The 11,461-nt window shown below is 29.6% G+C and overlaps 1 protein-coding gene and 1 non-coding gene across 2 annotated transcripts; both read right to left on the reverse strand.

The window, feature by feature from the left end:
• Positions 1-267: 267 nt before the first annotated feature.
• LOC137836507 (uncharacterized) lies at positions 268-3,237 on the reverse strand. The gene is made up of 3 exons (XM_068645184.2): positions 3,071-3,237; positions 1,855-2,181; positions 268-779 (listed from the first exon to the last, which is right to left on the reverse strand). The coding sequence occupies exons 1-3, from the start codon at positions 3,144-3,146 to the stop codon at positions 586-588; spliced, it is 597 nt and encodes a 198-aa protein (XP_068501285.2). The 5' UTR covers positions 3,147-3,237; the 3' UTR covers positions 268-585.
• A 2,327-nt stretch (positions 3,238-5,564) lies between these two features.
• On the reverse strand, positions 5,565-5,636 carry TRNAT-UGU (transfer RNA threonine (anticodon UGU)). The gene has a single exon. It is a non-coding gene; the product is annotated as a tRNA-Thr (tRNA).
• Positions 5,637-11,461: the final 5,825 nt, after the last annotated feature.

Here is an 11,461-nt window from a genome sequence, read left to right on the forward strand (position 1 = left end):
ATCAACACATCAAATAATATTTTTTTTGGACATGTAGTGTTGGTCATGGCGGTCTGGTCGACATATTTTTTTTTTTACTTTCTTTTCACGTTATTTATGTGTCGGTTGATCTACACAACATTTTTTGTGTGTTAAATTTGCCTGAATTTGATTAATGTAACTCGCATTCACTCTTGACCAACGTAAATTTTATAAAACTAATATCACGTTGTCTTACAGTGAAAAATTTCTAATATATACAAGAATTATAATTCAAGTTATTAACCATTTACTTAAAAATCTCAATTCCATGACTATTGACACCAAACATGGATTTTAATTATAATGAATAATACTTTTTAAATCACCTAAAATAATGAAAAGTACACTCATTTTCAATGCCAAGAGTCTGAAAGATCACTTGGAGTATAAAAAGATTTTAGAACAAAATAGATTAATAACTAAGTATACATTTCAAACCCCGTATATAGCTATATATTGGTGTGCTATGTGCAACATCCTTATTACAGACTAAACACGCATTAAGTATCAAACACACTAATTATCTTTCATTATATATCTTGCATGCATTATGAAAAACACTACTTAGAACTGAGGGGATGGAGCAACTGCAGGTTCATTTGTGAGTTCCACAGCTTCAAAAGTTTGTGGAGAAGCTAAAGTGAGTTGCAGAGAGTGCACTATTGGTCCTGGTGCCACGGTACCAGAGCTTTTGATCTCAGAAGTTTGTCGACGAGCATTTTCACCTTGTGATGCACACAGTTTGGGAAGAAACACACCTGTGTATACACGAAGGACAAAACTTTTAATTCACACATTTTAACATCATCATCACATTTTGTTCATGGTTTTCAAGATGTGTCTGTCGGTGTTATATATAGTGCAATATGTTGTAACATTTGTAAGGTCTGAGGTTGTTTCATCCTTGCATCTACCAGAAGTTTCACGAATACAATACTCTTGGTTAAGAGTTATTAAAAACTATAAAATCAGGAGATATAGGTAGTTAAATATGCCAAAATCTACCAAATTTTGTAATTTTAAAAATAATTTCCTCAATAAAAAAGGATAATGTGTTTCCAACATCTTTTGTTAAAAAAAAACTATATTCAACACATAATATTACTTCCCATGAAACTACTTAAATAATTTAATGAAAGATCAGTTGAAATACAATAAATAACATTTTATCGCTCAAAGTTAATTTATTAAGAAAACTTCTAACAATAACTAACACTACTACAACTACAAGAAAATTGTTAAAAAAAATATTAGATAAAAATTAATTTTAAAGATCAAAATAATTAATTATTATATTAACTAAATTATAAATCATTTTATAAGTTAAAAAATTATTAATATCTAAAGTAATTTCAATTATTAATAAAAATTTTAAAAATAATTTTTAAATTAATACATAATCATTAACTATCAAAATTTTAATTACTAACTACATTATATTATAAATTAGTCTATCTTAATTTTTTTAAAGACTATAATTTAGAGTATAAAATATTAGTAGCTAAAATATTAATAATTAATTTAAATAAAAATTTATAACTTATTTTATAAATATTTATTAATAATAGAAATCATTCTTAATATAAATAATTATTTAATTTTTAAAATAACATATAATTTTATCAATATAATAATTAATTATTTTTTATCTTTAAATTTAGTTATTATTTAATAATTCTTTTATAAGATAATATAATAACAAATTGTCAAAAGGATTAATATAATTTAATTTTTAAAAATATTATACTAATTTCAAAATGTTCCATATATAATGAGACAAAATTGAAAAACCACTTTGTATAGGGCGGGTGACGTAGGGAGCGATATTGTTACCTTCACCGGCAGCAAGGTTGAAATAGAGATCAACAATGTTGGGGCAGTTTTGGTAGCAGCGAGGGGAGCACAAGTTTTGCGTGAACCCAACTTCAAGAAGAGAATCCGAAGAGATTCCAAAGGATTTTCTGTCCAAACCACAACCCTTTATGCATTCCTCCGTTTCAATGTGTCCCTTTTGTGATTCCGTTTCAATCTCTGAACTCCTGCACGTGTAAGCTTCTTCCCCGCTCCTCTTCACACGCTTCTCCAGCACGCACCGTTTTCCCTCCCACGACACCGCAAATGCACACGTGGCCTCGCTCAAACGCTCGCATTCCACCTCCCCTGAAATTTCACCGTCCCCACGTGTGTTAGAGATGCTAAAACTACGTTTTGAAATGCATCTTCATTCATTCAAGAAGTGTGTAAAGAATAAGAATGAGAAAAAATTTCCAACAACGATTTAAATTAAGAGAAATGTTGTTTTTTACGAAAAGAAAACCTATACTACTCCGTCATTCTTTAATTTCATACAAATTAACAATAACACTTTTTTTTTATCTTTTTAGACAATTAATAAACTATTTACTTCTGATTAAGAGAAAAGATATTCAACTAATGAGAGAGTTGGATCTATCTATTTGCATTATACTGTATATATTAATACGTAGGAGCAAATAATACATGTTAATTAAATCAAATGTCCTTTAATTAATTAACTTTCAAGGATAAAGCTTAAATGCATTTTTCAATATTTTGATATTTTATCTAGTTAAAAATGGAGCTTAATTTGGGTAATCTTGTTAATTTTACATGTTAGCATTAAATATATCAACATAATAATTGGAAAACAATACTAAGGAAGTACCCTAAATTTTTATCTAATTTTTCTCCCTCCCTTCTTGTCAATCTTTATATTCCTATTTTCTGAGTTTATAAATTTTCAAAATTTACGGTTGTAGATCCCATATATACAATAGATAAAGAGATTTCAAAATATATAATTGGAATAAAAACTTAAAATTCATTTTTCAATAGTTATCCTAACTTTTCAATGACTAACTATTTTTTCTATGTGATTAAAAGGATCGAATCTGAATATATACAATGAATCTAGATAAGAAAATCAAATTCATTTTTTATATATAATGCATTGAAAAATTAACTCTCCATAAAAAAAAATTGCACATGAATAACTATTTGGTTAAGAGGTTTTCATGTTTTAGAAGCTTACCAAGAGTTCCTTGCAGTGTGGCGAAAAATAAAATGGCAACCATTGCCAAACATCTGAAGCTAATGTTAAGGGCCATGGCTGAAGAAGAAGATGGTTTTTGGGATTGACCAAAACTATAACTTAGGAGTTTGGAAAGTTGGTTGTTTTGCACTTTGGAGATTAGTGTGATGTTTGTTGGTTCTTTGATGAGTGTATTTATAGTGGTTCCTTAACTTTATTCTTTCTTTAGGTTAAAAAAGGGGATATTTTATATAGAAAGTGGACCTTTCGATACGATCAAAATAGGGGAAAAGAAAGAATAGTACTTTAGTTTTACAGAAGTTTGATTAACTTATACATGATAGGAAGATGCTTTCGATTTTTTTTATTACAAAAAAGGTTTTAATAAGTCCAAAAAAAAGAAGAAGAAATACGAGAGAAAGTTTAGAAGGAAGAATCAAAATATCTTCTCAATTAAAAAATATTTTTATAATAGTTACTGATTTAATTATAATGTATTTTCAATATTTTTATAGAATGTGATATGTAAAAAAATAAATTTTAAAATAATTACTTTATAAGATAATTAATTTCTGATGAATGAATAATAAAAACTCATACACTAAAAAAATCAAGCTCTTATTTTGAGAGAGAGAGATATAGAATCTATTTCTTTATATAAAGATCACAAGTTTCTTTCATAAAAAGTAATTTCTTAAAAATATTTAACACAACGACTCAAGCTTACATAAGATTATGTGTTTAATAGTAAAAATCATATATTATTTAAATTTTCAAAAGCTTGGATAAGTTGAATTTTGAGAGATTATTAAGAATAAGACAGACTTCAAAACTCAATAGCACACTTACATAAATATAAATATGATTTAAAACATTTTTTTTATATTCAAAAGTTTAGGATATTATAATAGTTTTGAATATTCCAAGAACATGTATATTCATCAATAAAAAATCACACATCCAGCAGAAGGAGACATTAATTGAACTCAGAATTTTCCTAAATATGAGTGTGTTTTTTATCCATTAGATCCATCTTCATTTATATACAGAATGTTTTTAAACTATTGCCAATGTAAAAATTCATATTAATTAGAGATGATGGGAATTAAGTTTGGTTAATTATGGTAAGAGAAAAAGATAATAAAAAACAATTACTTTTTTAATAAACTAAGACTTAGTTTATGTATAAATTAAAAAAAAATGTAGAAAAATATTTCTAAGCTAACATATCCATAAACTAATTTTAATTCAATTTTTTAATTTATATTTATTTTCTTAATATTATCATGTAAATATAATTTACGGAAAAGTTGTTCAAAACAACCAGTGACTACTAGTCAAGCAGTGCCCGCTATCAGTGGCAAACATGTTAGTCCAAACTACCTACGACAGCCACGTGTCACTTTAGGTTTGGAACAGAACAAAACAAAAGATTGTTCACGATGAGTCACCGTGTATACAACTATTCTACTCTCATACGTTTCACGATGTTGCGTAGTAGATTTATTCTTATAATAAGAATAATGTGCAGTGAAGCTACGTTTTTTTCTAGTATAATAGTTTATGTATTCAAGAATATTTATTTATAATATATTTAATTATGTTATATATAATTGCGATGTATATTAATAAAAATTAAATATTATTTTGAGTTTGTATATACATTATATTAATAAGGCTTATGAAGAAAATTAAAAAAAAAATGAACTTGAACTTGTTTTAAACGAACAAGGGGTAAAAAAATAGCAATTTTCAATAAAGTTAATAAATAAATTAAATTATCTATACATATACCTATATTTAAATGAATTCTCCTTTTACCTACTCTCAATTATTTTTTAATTTTATTTTTATATTAATATTTAATTTAATTTTATTATTTTGAACATTGCGTATATTTTATTATTTTCTAAAATATTTGGTATGTGGAAGAACGATTTTTAAATTAATAATAAAAAAATAGAGGAGCGATTATTTTAAATATTTCAATCATTTTCTATTTATTAAATAATTAATTAAAAATTATTTTTTAAAAATCAATATACTGTCATTTTAAAAAAAAAACAGTTATTAATTTTAAATTTTAAATATAGAGTAGTTTCAGTTTATTAAACATGAAACAATTTATTAGTCATGAAAACATTCTTACCACTTCCTATCTCCATATCTCTTATCAATTATAGTTTTTATCTCTTCTTATTACTTGTTTTAGTTGATATCTTTTGTTTAATTTTTAATATTAAACATAATTATATATAAATGATAAAAAAAAGTGAATACAAAAACGTTATTTTAATTTAATTCATATTTTTTAATTTTTAATATTAAATATAAATATATATAAATAAATAAAAGAAATTAAATTTGGAGTATAAATGGTTGGAATTAATATGAAAATAAACGTAAACCGAAAATGGAAAAAAAAAAGTAGATTAAGTAATTATTCTAAATTGGTAAAAGTTTAAAATAATTAAAAATATATATAAAAGAAAATTGCCCCCATGCAGGATCGAACTACAGACCTTCAGTTTACAAGACTGACGCTCTACCACTGAGCTATAGGGGCTATTGGATGTTAACTATAATCAACGATTTTAATTTATATGTTTTAATGTTTTTTATATTATTTTTTTTTCTTTCACTATTATGATTATACTTATGGCTGTTTTTGTTTACAATAGAATTTCAGGTTTTCTTTTGTGTAATAGTATTTTAGGTTATTGTTTTATAAGTTACTTAGTTAGAGATATAATACAGATATCTTTAAATAATATTATTTAATTTATTATCATATATATTTTTATTTAATCACACTTATTTTTCTTTTTTCCCTTCCTGCGTGTTAATTAAAAATTAATGTTTTCCGAAAATATTTTTGTATTATCAGATGACTGAGAGGTTGAATGGCCAATGGTCATCCGACTGAGAGGTTGAATGGCCGATGATCATCCGGCTCACTTAAAATGTCATTTAACTATAATTAAGTCAGTTTATTTACAAAACGTGATTAATGATTAAGATACAATTGAATCCTATTTTGAACTGCATGAGCGGACTCATAAGAGTAAATCCACCCAAAAAGTATAAATACTAGAAGTAATCAAACGCAGAGATAATTTTTTTCTCTCAACTCTAACCTGCATATTCTACTCTGACTAACGCAGGTTTCCCCCACAATCATTCGATGAAATGAAAGACTTGATTGAAGACTACAACACTTGAAGGCCTAGAAAACGGTAGTAGAAGATAAAATAAATCACTCTAGGAACAACCCAACCTTATAAGAATTTTTTTCATAATTCTTATATGAAAAACCAGCTAACTATTCACTTATATTTTTTGAATTCAAGTAATTACAATTGTTTATTTGTTAGGCTTTGTAATTTTCTTCCCCACAATTCCTACTTTTTTTTCGTAATTTTTTTTTTTTTTTAATTTAACTATCCATATTTTTAATTTCTGTATTTTTGTATAAATTTGATTCTTTAATTATTAAATGATTCATTTTTCAGATTTAAAAAAAAAACACTATCTTTCTCTAATTCTGTAAAAAGGTACAGCAAGTCTCATCTATTTTCACCAATCTCACTTTATCATGTTTGTATTAAAAAAAATCCACAAATAATTAAACTAAAAAATGAAATAATTAAAGTTATGAATAATGAAATATTAAAAGATCAAAATTACTTAAAAGGGAATTTAAAAAACTATAAATAATTAGAAAATCAAAGAACTAAATTTTTTTTAAAAAAGAGCAAACGAAATTACGAATTTTAAGATGAAGAGAGGTTTTGGTTTCATATAGAAAATTTGAAGTACTGTTTAGTCATAAATGCTTAAAACACGAATTAGAAAACTTCTCCAAACGTGTAAATTGTACTATTCTTCAAGACTTATCTAATATATCTACAATTTTTTTCTGGATAGAACAGAAAGTGGTTAAATAAGGCAAGACTACAAAACTAGTAAACAAAAATAAACCTAAGATAATATTAGAGAAGGATAACGTGTGTTTGAAAGAAAAAGGGATTATCTATATAGAGAATCTCAAATGTGAAGAAATTCATTGTTAAATAATGATAAATATTAAAAAATTAAAATAAACAGAAGAAGTTTAATGTACCAAGAATAATATTTATTAACTTGATATTTTAATTTAAAAATAATATTTTGATTTCTTATATAAATTGCTTATAACTGAAAAGAAAAACTCACGGTTAATCACTTTAAATAATTTTATCTTTTATAATATTCTCTTAAAAAATAACACATTGGAAGGTAGTGTTTGAAAAATCTAAGGATGTTATTATTGAAATAAACAAATACCCTATTTCCCAGGTGACAAGTTAACTGAGACAACAAATGTAGAAGGAGAAAAGAATAAACATGTAATAATTACTATAAGAATTGCAATTGCATGAACCTTAATTTCCTCTTTTGTGTGCGGAGAAAATCAAAACAGAGACTAAGCACAGTGAGTTAGTTAGTGTTTGGCTATATAATTTGGTTTTTGTTTTTTTGTTATTTTTTGTTCTTTTCCTTTTCAATCAGAAGGTGAGTATCATGCATATGTATTCGAAGAAATAAGTTTTCATCAATCATTTGTTTTTAATTTTGATGAATTTTAAAGTGTAAAGATTATTCAATAACCAAATAAGAGAGAATAACGAAAAAAATATTCTAATTTTGTAATAACTTTTATTCTTCAAAATTATTAACAGTTTTGAAAGTTTAATCCGTTCTTGCCTTTAACGTTCTTTTAATTGATTCGCTGATTTTTTTTAAAGATTAATTTGGTAACTAATATTAATTTAAACTATCCTTTATTGGTTCACCGTCTTAGTTTTAAAATAAATAATTCTTGTAAATTTTTAAGAATAACATATTCAACATAGGGCATTGAATTTTTTGTAACAATCATTGACAATGACTAATAAAATATTTGTGGTTGTATTTTTTTTCTTTTGACATACTGTATTTGTAATGTATTCAATTTGATAAGGATACATATGATTCATTTACTATAATTCTTTTAGTTTGTTAGGCATTTCTTTTATTATCTATTTTTAAAATCGAAAAAAAAAATTATTATATAAAAACTAAATTTAAAAATAAAAATTATTAATATATTAAATAAATTAGATAATTTTATTTATTTATTAATAATAGAAAATATTTTAGATACCAATAATTTATATAATTTTTAAAATAATGTTTAATTTAGTCAATATAATAATTAATTATTTTTATTTTTAAAATTATTAGTTTCTATTTAATAATTTTTTATAGTGATTAAAAATAAATGTTTTTAACTTAAAGTATTTTAAGCTCTTAATTACAATAAATAAATAGTATATATTTTTAATCTTTTAAAATATTTACACGTTTATTTATCTTATAATTGAAATAAGATCTAAGTATTTAGATGAAATAAAATTCATGGTTTGGTAAGCTTGGAGAGTCAAATCAAGACTTAATCTAAAATTCAACCATTTACCTCCATGATTAGCGACTCAAACTTGGGATTTTTCCATTAACTAATCACATTTTCTTGAACCACTAGTCCCCACTTTTGGGAAACAAGAATGTGATACACACCTAACTTTTTCTATCTTTAACTTTGCAATTAATCTCCATCTTTTTCACTTCCATTTGAAGAATCCTTTCAGACTTTGGAGGAAGGGGAAAAAAACTCAATTAATTGTTTTCTTTAAATGGTTAGGCTCTCATTAATTGTTAGTAGTAATTAATGATTTTGTATCATTGTTGATATACTGGGAATGCCGTGCATGGAAAATAATTTTGGATGAGGGTGTTTCTGCAAATGACATTTCGTAAATAGATTGTAGTTTTCAGTTATTTATGAAATATGTTTACGATCTATTGTTTTCAATGTTTTATAGATATTGAATACTTTCTCAACCCATTTTTGTAAAATTAATCAATGTAAAATTAATTGAATGAAGATTCACCTACGTTATTAAGCATAATACTTAATTTCATAGGACACGCAGATCAATTATAACAAACCTATTTTATGGAGCATCTATTTACTTTCCATTACTACTTTTCTTTACATACATGATGATAACAAATCTATATTGCCAAATTTAATTTATAATTATTTAAATTTATAATACTTTTAATTTATTTAAATGGATTTATTTTAAATCCAAATCTATATTTTTGGATTTTAATAGCAATTCATTTAATTGGATATGGATTAGATATAGATTGGATACATTTTTGGATTATCTAAAATAGATTTTGTGTTGAATTTTGACTTGGTCCGGACCTAGGTTAAGCCGAATCAATTCGGGCCCATGTCGAGCTAAGTCGGCTCGAGCTCATGACGAGTTGAGTCGACTCGGGCCCAAATCGAGCTGAATCGGCCAAGGTCCAAATTGAGTTGAGTCAGTTCGGAAAAAACTTGAGCCGAGTCGGTCCAAGCCCAAGTCGAGCCAAGTCGGCCTAAGCAAAAGTCGAGCCAAGTCATCCAGGTCCAAGTTGAGTTGGCACACGAAAAAGGTCGAGTTGGCACTGGGCCCATGTCCAGCCAAGTCGGCCCAGGCCGATGTCGAGTCGGTCCGGCTAATGTCGACACAGGTTAGCCCAGACCCATGTCGATCCGAGTCAGCCTGGCCTGATGTCGAGATCAGTAGGCCAGGGTCGATGTCAAGTCGAGTCAGTCCGAGCCGACTCAACTGAGGCCAATTTCAAGCCAAGTCGGCTTAGGACAATATCGAGCCAAGCCAGTCAAGGCCCATTTCGATTAGAGTCGGCTCGGGCCTAGTCGACCCAGGTCAACTCGCGCCACTTTCGAGCCGAGTCGACCAGGGCCAATGTCGAGTCGAGTTGCTATGTGACGATGTTGAACACAGTAAGCTCGAGCTGATGTCAGCCGAGTCGGTCTATGCCAATGTCGACTCGAGTTGACCCGGGCTAATGTTGCTGAGTCAGTTGAGAAAGATGTTGAGCTGAGTCAGCTCAATACTATGTAGAGCCGAGTCGACCTGGGCCCATGTCGAGCCAAGTCGTCCTGGGTCGATGTCGGCTGAGTCGGTTTGGGTTGATATCGAGTCAAGTCGACCCAGGACCATGTCAGTCCAAGTCGACCTAGGACGATGTTGAGTCGAGTTGGCTCGAACCCACGTCGAGCTGAGTCGGCGCATGATGATGTTGAGTCGAGTCGGTCTTGGGTTGTAATTGCTATCTTATTGGTTTAAGCCTTTCTAGTTATTCGAAATCTACAAACCATTCCCGTTTTCGGTCAGAATTTCTTTGAATATGTTCTTGAATTCATTCGAGACATGAGCAAAACTCAGATTGGAGAAAAGTATGGTCCGTGGGTTCCTTTTATTGGAACTTTGTTTCTATTTATTTTTGTTTCTAATTGGTCAGGGGCTCTTTTCCCTGATGTCGAGCCCAATCATCCCAAGAGATGTTGAGTCGAGCCGATCCCGACTAATTTCGAGCTGAGTCGACCCAGACTGATGTTGAGCCAAGTCATCCCGAGCGATATTGAGCCTAGTCAACCAACCCAACTCGTTGTCAGCTGAGTCAGGTCAGGCTGATGTCGAACCGAGTCAAATCGGGCCCGTGTCGACCTGGACGAATGTTAAGTCGAGTCGACCCTAGACGATGTTGAGTCGAGTCGACCCAGGACGATGTTGAGCCGAGTTAGCCCGAACCCATGTTGAGCCGAGTCAGCCGAGGAATATGTCGAGCCGATCTTGAGCCGAGTCGGCCTGGGCTGATGTCGAGCCAAGTCGTCCAGGGCTGATGTTGAGACGAGTCGGCCCCGATCGATGTCGAGCCTAGTCATCCCGGGCGATGTTGAGCCTGGTCGGCCCTGCCGATGTTGAGGCGAGTCAGGTCGGGCGGATGTCGAGGCGAGTCGGTCTGGGCCGATGCCGAGTCGAGTCAACCCGGACCCATGTCGAGCTGAGTCGCCTCGAGGCAAGGTTGAGTCAGCATCGGGCCCATGTAGAGCCAGGTCGATTCAGGCCCTGTCGAGCTGAGTTGGTCTGGGCCCAGGGTCGAGTCGGCTCGGGTCGATGTCGAGCCGAGTCGGCTAGCTTTCATGTCGAGCCAAGTGGGCCAAATTCCATGTCAAGCTTAATGACCCCAAGCCCATGTCAAGCTGAGTCAGCCAGGGCCCATATCGAGATGAATTTAATCTAATTGCCAAAGTGGATTTAATCTATTTGACAAAGTGGATTTAATCTAATTGACAAAATGGATTTAATATATTTTAAATGGATTTGAAAAATCCAAAGAAATTTGATCTAGTTAAAATGGATATGGATTTTAAATCCAATCCATTTTGAAAAATCCAATCCATGACCACCCCTTTTTGTTAGAATGTGTGGCCAAAACAAGAGTGAGGTG

This window comes from Phaseolus vulgaris, chromosome 4 (assembly GCF_051622355.1).
Source record: "Phaseolus vulgaris cultivar YP4 chromosome 4, ASM5162235v1, whole genome shotgun sequence".
NCBI lineage: Eukaryota > Viridiplantae > Streptophyta > Magnoliopsida > Fabales > Fabaceae > Phaseolus > Phaseolus vulgaris.